The following is an 18,034-nucleotide window of genomic DNA, read 5'->3' as shown; positions in this document are numbered from 1 at the left end:
AGTTTTGTCACCATCTGTCCCAGGTCGACCTCAATCCTGAACTCTGAAGCTTAGTCTTAACTGGATCCAAGCCCAGAGCTCAGCTCTAGTCCATTTCAATTCCATGTACAATATGGAAGCTCTCTTACTTTTCTCATTTTCCGAATGAAAAGGGTCAGAAGAAGCCAAAAAAGGGTAGCTGCTAGACCAGTGCAGACCAAAATGATAACTTCAATATTGGACTTTTCTTCAGAGCCTGTAAATTAAATGCATCGGATTTAAATTCAGTGCGAAAATTAAATTATAAATAAATAATAAAACGTGTAATTCCATCAACCATGCTTCCTTTCAGAAAAATGGTAGCCATGAAATGCCATGACATGTGGTGGGAGCCTTTTCATTCACTTGCTGTAGGCAAGGATATAGGAAACCATCTCTAACCAAGAGACACAGAGACAATGGTTTGGCAGAGGTGGGCAGGATATCCACTGAGTGCCATTACTTTATATTATCAATGCCAAGTGTTCAAAGTATGATACTATGGTTCTCAACCTATGGATCATGAACAGGTGTCATGGGTTGCAATCACGCTGTTCTTTTCCTATGGCTAATTGGAAGGTGGTCCCAGCTAACTCTTGGCTAAATCGGAGGGAACCTTAAGGAGATTCCAGTGTGAAAAGGCTGGGAACTCTGTATTATATGATTCCCCATGAAACATTCAAGTTATATTGACCATATCTCACTTTGTGTAGCATATGTTGTGTCTGTGATAGAGTTGTTATCAGGGTGTTCCAGACATGAAGACATATTGACCTGCTTCAGGTCCTATGTCTTTATGTGACCATGTAAACTTCCTGGAACCTCAAAGGGGATTCACTTTGAGTTTTGAGCAAGGGATTAAGTCAGTTCCTACTTTATCCAAGCCTGCCCTGTATCTGTGTGTGGAGTGGGGGTGGGGGTTGAGGGCGTGGGGGCTGTATAATGTCTTTTCCCCAAATTAAGCCTGTTTCACCAAGCTTGTGCATGAGCTTGTGAACTCACCTTGTATTTTAATAAATGCTGAAGTGCTGTCATTGCCCATTTCATTGGAAGCCCTACACTCATAGAGGCCTTCATCATCTTTTTTCACTCGTTCGATGACCAGGGTGTTATTTTCCATGGAAATTCCTGTGTTAGAGGGATACAGTTTCATTTGATTGCAGAATATATTTGTCAAGAAAGAATGTCCAACAGGAGCTGTGTTGAAAATGGCCTCAATGGCCACTGCAGCCCTGCTCTGGTACCTCCAGTAGCAGCCACAAGAGATCTTCTAGTGCTGGTATGTTATATTCACCTTTGTTTGCGGTACCATGCTGCAAACCCCTCCCTGGCCACCTGCTCTCAATGCACTTGTCATGTTAACTCCACAGTGACAACTTTGCAGCCTGTGCAGAACAGATGTATTTTATTCATGCAGCCTGATACTGCTCCCATGGAAGGCAATGGGGGCATGACTGGGCCCAGAATGAGCTCACTGGGACAAATGCTGCTCTCCGTTGCACCTGCAAAACTCCCAGCAGGATTTGCCTCTCCCCTTCCCAGCCCAAGAGTTGCACTGCATTTGAGGAGATGTCATTAGAACATATTAAATACAACTCTCTTATTAACCCAATATGCTTTTCAGGCCAGGCCGGAGGGGCACAGAGGGGCTGCACCTCACTGGGTGAGGAGTTCAAACTGAGTCCCCACCCACACACCTGGAGCTTATGAGCGACTGTATTGCCTGCTAAGGCACAATGCCTCTCCAAGAAGTGACCCCTCTCCTCCTCTGTGGAGGACTGTACCTACCTGGCACAATGTAGTGCTCAGTAGGAAAAGGAATTATGTAGATTGATCCAAGGTGGCCTGGCCAGGGCATAACGGGATACAATGAAGGAAAGGAAAACTGAGGCTAAATGTCAGTGAGACAGCAATGTCTAAGACTACAGCACTGCCTCCCAAGGGAAACGATGAGCTTGAGACATTTAAAATGGGGACAAAGCCCTGAAGAACCCACTATTTGGCTCAATCTTGCATTCATGAGGGAGGAGATGGCCTACATGTGGCCTAACTCAGCCTTCGCTAGCTTCAATTTCTCTGATTCGGTGACACACGATTCCAAGCTCATTTGGTTTACTAAGAAGATGCCATTAACAGAACAGGGGAAATACATTGGGCCTTGAGTCCAAAGGTTTTAAGTTTGCAGTGTGTTCTGCCCATGAATTCTGTTGTTAACAAGAGCTGTGCACATAACTCACCATGCACAGCGCTGAAATATTTACCCTGAGGTGGTTTTTTCAGATATATTTTTTATGTGTTCATCAGTTGGATGAGTTACATGCTTGCCTCTCGAATTATTTATAAAACTTCACTAGCTGTTAAGAGCTTCTGCTCAGAACGGTCTGATCTGAGTTATGGAGGATTCTAGATTTCCTAACCCGAGAAGCAAAATTAAAGTGAGAGGAACCAGTTACTAACATTGGTTTCTCCATGACATAAAGGGTATTTCAGGATAGAGGGGCCAGGAAAGAATTCCAAGCTCAGGCAAACATTCCAAGCCTGGGGCAGCACTGCCCGTGTGTGTGTTGGCTGAGCTGACAGCTGTTTCTCATCATTGTTTTATGCTGAGGGAAATAAAGACACAGTATATTATGCCCTGCAGCCGGCTAAGTGATCCTTAGTGGAGACACTACCATTGACTTCAACAAGCTCCAGATCAGGCCTTAAGAACATCCAGCAGTTCAGGCTCACATTTTTAGATACTGCTTAGCAAGCGGTGAAGCGCCCTGCTTTTTGTACGCATAAAGAACCATCTTGGACATGCCTGATGGGCAGCTGGGTGCTCAGCACCTTGATTTCCCTTGCCAGTGTCAGTTCTGCACATATATGGTCAATTCTGCAGGCACAAGCAGTGGCATGTGCAAAACTGGGCACGTATAATCAAGCACTGGTTTGAAGCTAGTTGGTTATTTTGGCCTCTGTAATCCCATTTGCAAATCACATCAGCAGCCAGGTGTAGATAATGTGGTCTGAGTCATTTACAGCGTCCTGGGTTGATAGCATTTGGCACTCATCACGCACTGCTGTTAACAACTCCACCAAATGCCAGGCAGGGGAGAATCCGGGACCAACACGGCTTGCAAATCTGTGAACACGTTACCATTGTTTCCCTTTCGGCACCTGTTGTGGTCCACACTCACCTGAAGCAGGTGAAATGGGGTAGCCATTTTTCCACCACGCAATATGAGGCGTTGGGGTTCCATTTACTCTGCACTCCAGCATGATCTTGCCACTGATGTTAACCTCCCGGTCTGCGAGGTTCTGCATAATATGTGGCACTGCCTTTGCTGCATTCACAAAGGAAAACAACACACCATCAGTCTGAGGGCAGGTCTATACTTAAAATGCGACAGCAGCGCAACTGCCCTGGAGGCGCTTCAGTGAAGAAGCTACGGGAGAACCTCTGCCATGGGCACAGTTAATCCACCTCCCAGAGAGGTGGTAGCTATGTTGATGGGAGAAGCCCTCCTGTCAGCATAGCCCTGTCTACACTGGGGCTTTGGTCGGTATAAGAGCATCACTCAGGGGAGTGGGTTTTTCACACCCCTGAGCAATGTAATTATACCAATGTAAAGCTATAGTGTAGACCTGGCCTTAAGGAGGCATCTTCTAAAGACTTACATTTTCATCGGCACATAAAGGCCTTGCCCTAATGTGTTGGCTGCAGAAAGGTTTATTAATGAAAAAGGTGTGTGGTGAGCAAAACCAACAAACAGAGCATGTCTTTCATTAGGAATTGGCAAATTCATTTTGCTGAATTTCAAACCCACTAAGGGTATGTCTACACTACCTGCTGGATCGGCCGGCAGTGATCGATCCAGCGGGGATCGATTTATCGATTTTGTCTCATCTAGACGTGATAAATTGACTCCTGTACTCCAGCTCTGCGAGAGGCGCAGGCAGAGTCAATGGGGGAGTGGCAGCAGTCGACTCACCGCGGTGAAGACACCACGGTAAGTCGATCTAAGTACGTCGACTTCAGCTATGTTATTCACGTAGCTGAAGTTGCGTAACTTAGATCAATCCCTTCCCCTTCCGCCCCCCCCTGTGTAGACCAGGACTAAGTTTCACTCAGAGTTGAATGTTACTTAGTCCCTGTGAAAAACAAAGGATCAGGTTGGGGGCAGAGCAAAAACACACAAAGGGAGCGTAAAGAAAGGAGCAAAGAAAAGAGAGGAAAATGCTAGGAGTCTCTGTTGCCCAGTACCTTGTGTGCAGTCATTTACACCACTGCAAAGTTCAGCACGGAAGCGCTTTACCCACACTTCGTATTCATTTTACACTGCTGTCAATGACTGCAAAAGGTGCAGGACCCCAGAGAACAAAGCCCAGAGTACACTGTAAAAAACAGCCTGAAACATGGAGAATAGCCAGTGCGCATAGGATAAAGAGGAAGATCCAATACACGCAGAATCGGAAAGGGACATTGAAAGGCTTCATGGCTGGTTTTCTATAGTGGGAGGAGAAGTGTTTTGGGGAAAGTGTGCTCATGTAGCATGCTCTCAGGATGAATTGCCTCCCAGCCACCACAGACAAATAAGAAGCAACTGGTAACTCACAGAAAGACATGTTCAAAATCCCAGCTCTTCTGTATGTGTACTAATAGCCTAGCTGTTGTTCCCCCCACCCCCCTGCCACTGTGTGTAGGTGTCTGTGTAGGTGGAAATCTGACTAAGTGAACAAAAATATCTGCAAGGGGAAAAGAAAGTGAATTGCTTGAATGCAATGTGCAGAAAAGGACTTGGTGCCTGCACATCTGGTTGTTGTGAAGGGTGGTAAGGACACTAGTTACGGGGGAAAGACCAGTACAGGAAATGACAGAAGGAGTCATAGTCTCTTTCCCCCCTTGGGCCATTGGAAAGAGAAGAGCGATGCATTGATTTATTGTTTTAATAAGTCACCCAGGCACTGCCCACGCAGGCATCAGAACAGCGCTAGCTATAGTGTGGGTGAGAATTTTTTCCGTCTCTCTCTCTCTGTGTCTGCATGCGTGTTTGTAGATCTCATGATAATGTCTCTGTCTGCACTCATGAAGGACACTGCATTGAAACTGCTAGTAACAGCTTTACTTGACCGTGACATGTGGAGCTAGCACAACATGGGCTGGCCCTTACCAGGCAGGGGCTTACTGCAGCATGTCTGTCCCTGCCTGTCTCTCTAGTGCCTACTCGCAATCGTCTAAGTGCAGAACCTAACTTCGGGATCACACTCAAACGCCCTGTGAATAACTGTGCTCTCCACTACCTGGGTAGGCACAGTTTGCTTAGGGTCTCCCCCATGCTCCACTTCTGTTCCACGCTTTTTGTTCTCCGCTAGAAGACAGATGAGAAGACCTGGGGCCTCACAACCCTTCTGCTGGTACCGCCTCCTTCTTAGAAGTCTGAGGCCTGATTGCCCGTACTCACACGAGTATAAATCAGGAGAAACTCCACTGAAATTAGTGGGCTTACGCTGGTGTAAAAGTGGGACAAGATTCCAGCCTGTCGTCTTTAGATAGCCACAGATAGCAAGGACACTGAGCTCTGTAATATTTATTGTTGACACTAAATTTAAAGAGATGGGTTCTTGGAGTCAAGATACAGAAAAGAAAAACCTGCTATTGCTTTAAATGTAAAGAGTGAATACCCTTCGATACCATGCTCCTGGCCAATGTCCTTTGCAATTACATTTGACGGGCCTAAATCTTATTCATGGTTTCAGAGTAGCAGCCGTGTTAGTCTGTATCCGCAAAAAGAAAAGGAGGACTTGTGGCACCTTAGAGACTAACACATTTATTTGAGCATGAGCTTTCGTGAGCTACAGCTCACTTCATCGGATGCTTATGCTCAAATAAACTGTTAGTCTCTAAGGTGCCACTAGGACTCCTAATCTTATTCATGTTACATATAACCATGGTAATCATCATGGGATGTAATCTCATTGGATGTTTTACCAAAGCATGACAGACCTTGGGTGGGCCACCCAAGAGACATGCTGGTGGGGTTGGCAAGATGGTAGGTGGTGCTTGTTCTTCTGAGTCTGCACTAAATCAACACCCCAGCGTGGAGTTAGGAGGATATGATGCTGCTGTAGTTGCTGCATGTGGTGACTGAAGATTCCACAGCACTTTGCATAGGAACGGGGCTGGTGCTCTGGTCAGGTGCCACGTTCAGTACTGCAAACGCCAGGCTCAACCGGTTCTCCCTTGTCGTCTCAAGTGGCCAACCTATCCTAAGCTATGGTGCTTAGGCACTGCTGTGCACTGTCAAATAGCTGCAGCATGTCAGGGGCGTGGCGCAGATGGGCTAAATAATTCCTGCGTGTACAGGGCCATGTCTCAATTGATGGAAATCAGTGTAGCTCGATCAAATTCAATGGAGCTATGATGATTTGCACCAGCTCAGGATTTGGCCCATGGTTTGTAAATCAGGTCTTAGAGATCTGTAAAGCCATTTGGGATCCTTTCCGATGAAAGGTGCTACATGTGTAGAGGTCATTGTAGTCAACTGTTAACACAACAGAAAAATACATCCAGGCAATACCTGACTGATCCTGAGCACCTGCCATTCCCAAGGACATCGGTGGGCATGGCAGATGCTCAGCACCCTGCTCATAGTACCTTTAGTTGTTGTTTTCAGACAACAAGGCCTACCTTTAACGTTGAGCTGGGTGTGCTGTTCTTGCACTTCCGTGCTGTTGTGTCGATTCTGAGCGCTGCACTTGTACCATCCAGCGTGTTCCTTGGTGACGTTACTAATGGCCAGTGTCAAGGAAATGGAGTATCTGTCAATTTGCTCCTGCGTGAAGCTGGCAGGCACGACCTGTGCGGAGGGGTAGTACCATGCCAGGTGATTGTAAATGTATCTGGAGGCTCTGCAGGTCAGCTGAACATCACTCCCAACAATGGTGGTGATCGGTCGGTCTGTCTGCAGACCCGATTTTACATCTAGGGGAAAGAGAAAACACACCTGGAATGAAAGCACAACTGAGAGGATTTTTGGCTGCTTGTTTTCACCTTGAGGGCCAAATTTCAAAGACCAACACAATGGGATGAGCCAGAAAAATGAAACCCCAAAAGCCTGCAATTGCACATGCAAACAAGCATTTGTGCTTGCAAATTGGGTAAATATGTGTCCACTGCCTGGTCCATGAGCCTTTCATAGTTTGGCCCTGAGTGTACTAAGAACTACACAATCAGTAATTAACTAAAATGATGTGTAGAATTAGTTAATGCGCTGAGGCTAATCAAGCTAACTTGTAATCAAACGAGACGGCTCTCCATGGAGACTGATATGCACGCTTGAGATGCTTTCCCTCTGTCTACAATCAAAGCCACAAGATATTGTTTTATCAGAGTAAAAAAACCCACTCATATTATTGTTCTTCACAGGTAACATTGGCTTTCTCTACAATTCCACAATCTCCCCAACCCTAGAAACCTCCTTTATTTCTACTATACCAATATTTGTCTTCGTCACATCTGCCTCAAGGGGTATTTATTTGGTCACTGAACAGATGATTTAAAAATCCTTGCAGCTTTAACTTTTAATAGACTCAAATAAAGAAATATCAGGAGGTATGAAGCCAGTTCATCTGTGACAGAATCCTTGGGTCCTTACCTTTTTTGTGTTTTACTCCAGACAAAACTTCCACTGGCTAAGTGCCAATGTGAATCCCACTGAAGACAAAAGAAGTTGTTTCTGAGTAAAGACTCAGCGGTTTAACCCCAAGACATTATCCTCACCCTCTGTGTGAGCCACCAGAGAACTGGAGTGTGGGAAACATGGTCTCCTCGCCTCCCTTTTATTCTATTTCCAATGACCTGTCCATCCCAGAGCCTTACTTTCACAATTGGGGCCCATTAATAATAAACTCAGTTGGCTCTGGAATGATCTCCTTCTATCTGGCAGATCAGGATTTTGGAGCAAATGAAGTGGAGATCTCTGAAGACTCCCTTCCAGATTTTCCTTAAGACCCAGCATATGCTGGGACAGGACAATTAGGGATTGTCCATTCTATATAGTCCTCCAGCAAGGATGAATGTTTGCAATAAAGCTGCTTGTTCTTTGCTTTAATGCTGCTCTGTAACTATTCATTAAAGGCCTCCTAATAATTAGGATGTAACAGACAGCACTTTGGCAATGACAGAACTTAGTGTAGGAGGAGCAACTACTGCACTTAACAGCATGACACGCTCCACAGTTGAGAAATACCCAATCTGCCACATATATATAATTCTAATTTTTTAATTAACATGGCCCACATTAAATGGATTAAAAGCTGGCTGATTGGTCTCAAAATGTAACTGTCAAGAGGAAATCATTGTCACAAGTGGTCAGGATGCCAGCTTTACATCTCAGCACTTAGGTCTTTTGCATTTGTGAAATGAAGAAAATGGCCATTGATTGTGGAGAGACTTTGCAGTATTAGAGCCTTAAAGTTCTACTTTTTCCACAGGGTGAATTCCACTGAGTGACTGGGGGCGGGGGGAATCTCTTCCTCCATGGTGGCTGGAATTAGAAGGTTTTGGGTATGCACTGTCTAGGGCGGGGAGTGCTAGCTGGAAACCCGCACAGAGGTTTGAGGCATTTCCTGGGTGAGCCTTGAGTTCTTCTTAAGCTGTGCCTTTTTCTGAGCTAAAATCATTTTCAGTTTTCTAGCCTCCCAAATGAACTTTTCACATGCATGTTTTTCTACTAACTTAACATTCTGGGAGCACAGCGTTGGGTTGTTTTACTTTCCGTTTCTTCTGCTGACATTTTTTTAGTTAGCATTTTGAATATTTTTAGCTGGGACTTCTGTTATTTTCTTCCATCTCATTAGCCTTTCAAGAAGCTCTATCTGCTCTGATAGAATATTTATTGATTTTTAGGTACAGTGGAAAGAAAAAAAGTTTCTCTCTTTCTCTCTCTCCCCTTTCTCCTCCCTTGTCTAGGGAGGAATTTAAGTTTTGAAAGAATGTTACAGTTTAGTCCATCTCTAGACTACTAAGCGTTCACAATCCTGAACCTAAGATGTAATTAATGTCTTCTCTCTGAACAGACACTATTTTATAAGACACCTAATAAGTCTCCTGTAAGAACCAACCACGTGGCCTTTTCTCTTTTATCAGCGGTCTCTGCACATTTGTCTTCTGTATTGTATTACGGGCTAGTAGTAGCGATATTCACTCCAGTTGTGCGGGATTCCCTAACACAATTGGGAATGCACCATTGGGGGAAGGTAAAATGTCAGCATAAATCAAAAGGGAAGTCTGGTACCATTTGTATTTACAAGGAATTAATTGGTTTTAATTTCCTGTGCTTTGCACAATAATGTATATAATTTAAAACTTCTGCTGTTTCCCAAATTCCATGTCTGAGCCTGTCAGGATAGCGGAGACGCCTCCTGTCAGCCATAGAGAGTGCAGAAAGAGCAAGAGAGGGGGTGAGCCTGACAATCTGAAGCAACACAGATCTTTTCATGTGGCCTGTAAACATGTCAGGAATGAGCAAATTGATAGTGGCAAACATTTGTAGAATTGTCCAATTCCTAAAGCATTACAGTATTTGACAGCAGATTCTTATCTGATGTCTGACATAGAATATTTTCTTTCGAGTAGAGATCGTTCACTCCATTTTTCTGCATTCTTGTTACAGCCAGATAAGGGTGGAGGAGGAGCTGTTGTTATTGTTTATTTATTATTAATTATTATTAATATTGAATGCAGTAGCACACAGAGATGTCAGTCAGGTTGAAGTCCCATTTTGCTGGATGCTATACAAACACATAGGGCTCGATTGTAAGTTCTCAATGCATATGGGGTGGTATGTGGTTGACGTGCCCAAGTTGCAGACCAGAGACTAAAGGCAAGAGACTTCTCAGAACAGGAATTTCTGATATTTGCTCCTCTCGTGTTACAACAGATTCCAAAGTAGTTACTTCCAGTGGGTGTCCCTGACCAGTGGTGAGGCAGTCCTAAAAGTTTGATATATTGACCATATAGCATCTTCCCAATGCAAAATATTACTATGGGGCAACTAGGTGTCAAAACTGGGGTAGACAGTATAAACTGAAGACAAATCTGATATCTTATTGAAACTGTATGGGGGATTTAACTAAGTAGAATGTAAAAACTGGAGTAAGAGTTAGGACAGGACATTCCTAATTATCACAAAGTACTGTGAGTGCTTTACTTGGGCAAAGCAGCCAGGACACCTGCAGGAAGAGCCTAAAGAAGGTATAGCTCTGCCATCTACTGATATCATTTTCCCTTTAAAGATGGCCCCCTTATATGGTTTGGTTTTAGAGTAATGCCCAACCCCCCTGCAATGAAATGTATTCTGCTGGCCATGAAACATATTAAAAGTAGCTTTCAGTGCTATTTCCAGTGTCTCTGTGAGTTCTGTAGGCACCTGCCCGTAGAAGGACAAATGAATTAATCTGATATTGCAATAGGTCAAAGGGCGAGTTTTCTTTCCTTTCTGAAATGAATTTAATGTTGGTGAAAGTGCCAGGTTGGCGGCCCTGGAGTCTGAAGTATTATATTTTCACCCAGAACAGGTGCAGTCTGGACAACGATGTGCAGGTTTCCCCATTATTCCCCATTACACTGCATGGCCAAAACACTTCAACCCTGACCTGAAAGGACTATCTCTAGAGCAAGAGGGGAGTTCGGTCTCCATGGCTCATTCTGTACTTGGTTCCTTGGCAAGGACTCTCAACAAGGAACCCAACTGGCCCCAGTTTGGAGGAGGTTTTGGGGATTTGGTTACTTGTTCATTTGAAAGTGGCTTGAGACTCATCAAGTCATTTCACATAGGACAATAAGAGATAATGAGAGTTCAAGATTTTTGTGCTCACTAGTGGTTGGATTAACCACCGAGCTCTACAAATGGAAGCTGAGCAGGCGCTGGACTTTGGGTGGCTGGGATCAATTCTGTTAAATCTTCTGCTCTCTTCACAAAGGCCCATCCATCATCCCGGTGTACTTTCAAACCCTGATTCCAGCCAGTGTCATCAAGCCTCAGATTCTGGCTGCATCACACTCAGCAGCCTGACTGCTAAAAATTGGATGTTGTCTTTTGCCCTACGTCTCGTTCTGCAGGGTGCTGTAACATGTCGGAAAGACTAAAACCTTACAGTGTGCAGCAGATCATGACCTGTTTTCATAGGATGTAATATTGACCTAGCATTTAGACATAGCTCCGTCTGATGCACAAGATACTCTCCTTCTCCACCTGCAGTCAAGTTTCCATAATCAGGACCAGCCTTATATGCAAACAACTGCTGTGGTCCCTGTGATTATGGATACCCCAGGCATATCTCACAAACCATCTCAGTCTCTCCCTCCAGCTGTGGGACTAGATGGCGAGGCAACTCTCCATGTGATTTCTCCAGCGTCTTAGGAGTCTGTGAATCCAAAACCCAGACATGTCTATTCCACAAAAGATGGGAAAAATTGTACATTTCCTTCTTTGTCAGCCTTGCACAGTATGGAAGGTGGGCAGAGTTTTTCTATATGTGAATCAGGCCCAGAGTTGTTGCTCTTCTGACATCTGCAAGGGGACTGGCCTCTTTGATGGAGTCACATGCACCTCTCAGCAAAGGATCATCCCACCAAGAGACAAAGCTGCAGGTCAGACTTGGTAATATTTTACCAATGGAATCTAAACAATTCCACTTTAGGGACTGTGCTGTCTGCATTTAGCAAGATTCAGTTTACTTGTGATCCATAAATGTCATCATTCTTCCTTAAACATCTGATTTATGTGAGTCGGTTGCTATCTTTTAATGTCTCTCCTTCTTCCAGGATGGCATGGAACTCATATGCTTCCCTTTAGGGGTGAGAATGTCTCTCCTAGCCCTGTTCATGATCTGGTATATTTCAGATGGAAAGAAGACAATTTTGTGATGGGAATAACCCTACATGGTTTGATGTAAGCAGCACATGGATAACGAGGGCTCATGTCACATTGTCTCTGGAATGTTAATATAAAATGCCTTCTGGGCTGTTCTCTCTCTCTTTCCATTTTTCTTTAGAGAAATTTGTGACCAAGTCAAAACTCCTTTCAATGTAGAAGTCAAAGTTCAGCTTTCTTAGGTTTTAAGGCTAGACAGGACCATTGTGATCATATAGTCTCACCTCCTGCATAACACAAGCCATCGGACTTCCTTGAATTAATTCCTGCTTCACATCCCATAACAGTGGTTGAACTACCGCATATCTTTTAGAGGAAAAAACCCCACACACTCTTCATTCAATTTCCAGTGATGGAGAATCCACCGCAACCCTTGGTAAGTTATTCCTGACTGTTAAAAATGGGTGCCTTAAACGTTTGCTCCCTGTATGGAAAAATATTGGCCTCAAACAAAATTAAAAGAAGGTTTGAAATATAAAACTTCCAACTGCTCCAGAGAAAACTAACCTTTCTGCCAAGTTGTCTAACAAATGTCTCTGTGGACAAAACAGCTTCATTAGTGGGGTGAAAGGTTTTTACCACTAACAGGCCCATGGGTGGCTGCCACCCTTTGAACCTCATCTTGTTCCACTTGTATTTCCCACATTGAGCAGCCACAAAATTGGTTTTAGTAGAGGATGGAGAGTATTAAAAAGCATTGTGGGTGGAATAGCAATGGGAACAGACTGATTTGATCATTGAGAAACCCATCCAAACATAATATCTGGCACTGCTCAGAGCAGAATGAAGCCTACATGAAGGTTCATATATGGCAGTGGTAAGTGTATAATTAATAACTGATCTCCAGCCCGACAGGGCTGTTTCTGGGACTTCTGAGATCTGTGCTGTCTCTCTCAGAAGAGCATCCTAGGAGGAGGGAGAGTCTTTTCCCTAGACCAGAAATTATTGGAACACAGAGCACTCTGAGCCAGTGTTCCCTCTAATTTTTCCCATCCATGTGCAGAATGGAGTTTGTTATGTGCACCAATATGGAGGTGATATGTGAGGTGTTATGTACACATATTGGTGTACATAACAAAATTCATGTGGCGGGGTGGGGCTGAGGAGTTTGGAGTATGGGAGGGGGCTCAGGGCTGGGGCAGATGGTTGTGGGGGAGGGAGGCTGAGGGCTCCGGCTGGGGGTGAGGGCTCTGGGGTGGGGCCGGGGATGAGGGGCTCAGGGCTGGGGCAGAGGGTTGGGCTGAGGGGGGCTGAGGGCTCTGGGGTGGGGCTGGGGATGAGGGGTTCAGGGTGCAGTGGGGCTCCCCGGGGCTATGGTGGGGAGAGAGGATTCCTCCCCCCTCTCTCTCACAACAGCAGCACCAGGGCTGGTGGGGGAGAGGCGCCTCTCCTGCAGCTGCGGCAAGTCCAGGCCAGGTTGGGTTGGGCCTGGAGGAGAGGTGCCTGTCCCCTGGCCGCGACAGGTTCAGGGCTGGGCTGGGTCAGGACTGTGGGAGGGGTGCCACGGGAGGTCCAGAGCTTGGGGAAAAGCATCTCTCCCCGCCGCAGCCCTGAGTTTCTGCGCGGTGCTTAATAATCAGCTGCGTGGCCATGCAGCTTAGAGGGAACTTAGACTCTGATCGCCTCTAACCTATTCCCACCCCTGACAACCCCCAGTGCCGGGGGCCTGTGCAGAAGGGTCTTGTAGGGCTGCATATATTGGCCTTATGTTGCTCCTGCATTGGAGAAATACGCCGGGGGGACATAGCCGTCCTGTTATGGCCCCTGCATGCCACCAGGTAACAGGATTGGCAGTGAGGTTTGATGCACACATTCCTTCTTACTCTTATTTAAAAAATTACTGATATACTTTACAGGCATGGTCCTAAACGACACAGTGTACAAGAGTCCCTGCAGTGTGTAGGGCTATTACTGCAGTGTAGCTGGAACTGCGTGACGGATTCATGCTGGATAGTTTCTTCAGTGAGTTTTGCCTTTTCTTGTGATCCTGGGCAGACTGCGATGCTTTCAGGGACATCTGTTGTTTGGAATTATTCCTGGATGAGTTCCATGAATGACTACTGCGGCTGTAGCTCCTTCCCGAGCAATATGCTGTTTGTATTCAACACTCAGCAACTGAGTTGTTTTGCATGAACAAGTCACACTGTGTGTCTGCATTCCCTGACAGGAGAGCTTCACTCTTCGTATCCATTTCCCGGTGCAAATATGAACGGTTGAGAATTTGACATTTGCTTTATATGAAGCGTCTGCAATATTTGTTTAAAATTTGCCATTTCCGTGTAAATTCCTGCTGGTAGAGTGTGTCCAGAAAGGGAACTCAGAAGGGAGGATGCACAGTTAAGATTCATTTGTTTAAACATTTGGACAAATATGCCTGGACATTTGGACAAATATGCCAGGGTGTAAAACCTTCTGATTTCACTGCTAAGGGATTCTACACTAACAGATTAAACGGATATGGGTTTGGAGTTGTGTTATTTGGAGAAATAATATAGAATCATAGAAATCTAGGGCTGGAAGAGCCCTCAAGAAGTCATCCAGTTCAGTCCCCTTAATTAGACATTAGACGTTAAGAAAAACTTTCTAACTACAACTGTGGGATTGGGTCAGGTCCAGATATGGCCCTTGCTTATCTTTGCAAACCTCATTGACTCCAGTGGGATTGCACCATTGTAGGAAAGGGCTAATTTGACACCTAGGTGCCGGAGACCCCATGAAGTCCACGAGGGACTTTGCTATTGCCATTGATACTACATGGAAATTGCTTGGATTCGGTGGTGATGGGCAATGGTATGAAATCCTGAGATAGATAAAACAGTGCAACCAAGCTTTTATAAAGCAAGCACCCATCATCTGTGCAGCCTGTTATTTACCTGAGACATAGAACTTGATGCTTCTCTCCTCTTTACCAATCTTGTTCGAAGCCACACAGTAATAGATCCCTGATGCATTGCTATGTTCTGTAGTCAACTTGCTTATGATCTGCCAAGCAAAGGGAGAAAAAGAAAGGGGTTTGTTTTTAGTGGATCCATAGTGGGGCAGTGGGAAAGGGCGATGAATGCTGTAGATGAAAGTGTTATATTTTATGGTAGAAAAACTACAATTAGCAAAGGAATCACTATTAATGAATGAAGCCCAGCACCGGGCAAATGTTTTTCTCCATCTCCGTTTATTTCAGTCAGTGCACTTCCCTTTCCCAACCCCAGCAACTCCTCCCCTTTACTTCCTCCCCCTACAGACAGGGCTTCTCTTTGCAACACACCTGTGGGACATAGACACAAAAGAAAAATTCATGCAAGAACCTGAAAATACAGGGCTTCTCGTTTATTCAGTGCCAATAACTTTTCCAACAACCTCACATTCATGATTCTTTATTTCTGCTGTAAATAATTTTCAACAATGAGAGGATGCCAAACTTTGTGTGGACATTAGGTAACTCTGAACCTAAAAATGGGTGATGTCCCTTGAAATGAGGTCAGTTGAGAGGTATGTTCCCCTGGGGCAGGAAAGTACTTGGCCCTGTCTTTGATGAGGTTTAGTTTGTTCTTGTAGGGATTCCTTGGGTCAGAGGCTGCCTCAACACAACAGGTCTCTCCTCTGACCCCGAGGAAAATATCAGAATTTGTGAAATGTAGAAGACACTAGCAGAAAACCCAGAAGACATTGCTAGGACAGCAAGCTGGATTTCAAATGGAGGGGACTCTTTCAGCATTGGTGGGGAAGAACTTCTTTCAATGGTTCAGTCGGAGATGTGGGCCAAGTTCAAGTCCATTCTTATTATCTTGTGTTTCTGGAGATCTCTCTATGCTGCTCCGCTTTGATACATGCCCTTCTGAACAAACGGATTGTCTCATGGCTCTGGGTCATCATGATGCAACATCACACTATCATTAGGAAAAGTCAGCTGGTCTCATCTTATTTCTGGATATTTCATTGGTACTGCTAGCAAGGTGCTGAACCCCTTACAACTGAGATGCTCCTGCAAGATTACTTTGCATTTCTCTGGAGTTTTTCACCTGAGGATCTCAAAACACACATTTGGAACAAATATCACTTTCCTTGAAGTCCCGTTTAACGAGTTTGAGAGCCAGAACTTATAGCACTCCCCCTGGCCTTTTGGCCTTATCTCGGAGTGCTTTGATGTGTAGAAAAGCATCTCAGGATTTTCTTTTTAATATCCTAAACTAAATACACACAAGACATTCCTTTTCTCCTTATAAAATTTCACCTTGCCTGTGGTTGGAGCAGGGTGGGATGTATTTTCAGTGAGTTGCTTAAGATTTTCTGAGCTTTGTTGCTTTAAATCCTGTAGGGAAATGAGATTCAAAGGTTTGATCCCATGTGAATTTTACAGTTCACCTCTGCATAAGAACAAGTAAATGAAAAAGTGTCTTTGTTTCTCATGGGGACATACTGTGCTGTAGTTAAGCAAAACCAGGGGAAAAATCCAGTTCCCCTGGCCTCCAACACAGGAACAGTAGTGAGCCCCCAAATGCTGCCACTGCACTTCATTTCTGATGTGTCAACAGCCATTTCATGGGAATGAAATTGCACCAAAGAGGGAACATTTTTTGTACATTTTTTCTACCAGTCCTCCCTCTCCCCCCACTATAACACTTAATAATGGCCCTGATTCTGCAAAGTACTTGAACACTTTGATTTAACATTAAGCACTTGCTGAACTGGACCAATATCATCTGTATTATTATCAGAGCTTATATTTATATAGGTTTTTTTAATCTCCCAAATGATTTGTGCAGGAATTGCTGCAGTCAGGACTGCGAGTCAGCAACCTCTGAGATGAAATTGGACAGCTGTTTGACAGCTCACAGCCTCACTGCATGTCAGTTCTGCACTGGAAGTCAAGGAGAATACTAGGTAGCCAGTTAAAATGGCAGGGGAGAGGTTGCAGGTAGGCAGAATGTAATTATCCCTAGAGGAATTTGGCAAGAGCACCAAGAGAAACAACCCTATGCTTCTGAAAACTGCCATGAGATCTTACTGTCCACTTGCTGGTCAAGAATACAGGATTTAAAAAATTTAGTCTATATCCCAAGGAAAACCCTGATAGCAGGGAAAGGAGAAGAGAAGATAACTAGAAGCCTTGCTATGCAGATGTCATTTATCAAGGAAGTACTTAGATGTGAAGGTGATTGGAGGGGTGGGGAAACATTCCCCATTCTTCCAATTTGGGGGAATTTCTTGGGGAAATCTTACTGAAGGAAGGAGAGAGAGAGAGTAATAGATTTCCTTGTTTGCATATAATGCCCTCAGGTACCATGGTGATAAGTGCAGTATACTCATCTAGATATGGCAGATAAGCCCTCAGTTTAGTGTCTTGTCTTAGAAAGAGCACCTCAAGAAGCCCTCCAAAAAGTGGCTTTCACAACAGCAGCATTCAGCAGAGAAATGCATAGGATTTCAGTGGGGGAAATGAAGACTTCAAAGTGATTTTATTTAATAAGATGAATCCCTTGAAACCATTATGCATCAGCTTTTCACTCTGGCTTTATGCTTCTGGGTAAATCTCTGAGATCAGGAGTCCAATTATCTTTGCAGCATCTTAAATAAAGTTCTCAGTTGCCAGACTGCCCTAATCTTGTTTCAGTTTCCAATAAAACGATGCTCTGGAACACACAAATATTCCACAAGGGGTGTTAACCAGTTTGCACAAATCCCTCAGCCCCTCCCGTAGTAAAATCAGACAGGTTTGTCTTTCACTCAGCAACATATACCTGGCTGAACCTGAATAGAGTGGTTAGGAAGCCAGTACTGGGATCTGCTTTTGAAGTAGCCATGGACAAACTCGGCAAACAGGTTCCGTGGACAAGTAACCCCTATTAACCCCGAGGGTTAAAAAAAATCCTTTCATACACAATGCAGATGTTTCCACAGATGTTCATCAGCTGTTATTCTAGATAGTTAAAAAAAAAAAACCAACAGGCTGAACAAACATCACCACCATTAAATATGTCTGTGCTTGGCCTTGAACCACAGGTGGAGATTAGGGGACTGTTGCCATCCCTTTTGAATTTAAAATAATTGTAATGCACAAGAAAAATGTGCAAAAGGAGGGTGAGTGTGGGGAGTGGGATGAA

At 44.5% G+C, this 18,034-nt stretch overlaps 1 protein-coding gene across 2 annotated transcripts in view; it reads right to left on the bottom strand.

Moving 5' to 3' along the window:
- Window positions 1–18,034, bottom strand: part of LOC140917713 (vascular endothelial growth factor receptor kdr-like) — a 182,650-nt gene that overhangs the window by 44,451 nt on the left and 120,165 nt on the right. For both annotated transcript variants that reach the window (XM_073361074.1, XM_073361075.1), the window contains exons 12-16: window positions 14,810–14,918; window positions 6,689–6,982; window positions 3,198–3,344; window positions 1,021–1,146; window positions 129–235 (exon numbers count right to left, since the gene is read on the bottom strand). In XM_073361074.1, the coding sequence (XP_073217175.1) occupies window positions 129–235; window positions 1,021–1,146; window positions 3,198–3,344; window positions 6,689–6,982; window positions 14,810–14,918 (783 nt within the window). The remainder of the gene's footprint in view (window positions 1–128; window positions 236–1,020; window positions 1,147–3,197; window positions 3,345–6,688; window positions 6,983–14,809; window positions 14,919–18,034) is intronic.

This window comes from Lepidochelys kempii, chromosome 9 (genome assembly GCF_965140265.1).
Source record: "Lepidochelys kempii isolate rLepKem1 chromosome 9, rLepKem1.hap2, whole genome shotgun sequence".
Lineage (NCBI taxonomy): Eukaryota > Metazoa > Chordata > Testudines > Cheloniidae > Lepidochelys > Lepidochelys kempii.
Note: the sequence above shows the minus strand (reverse complement) of the source record. Positions and strands in the feature narration are given on the sequence as shown.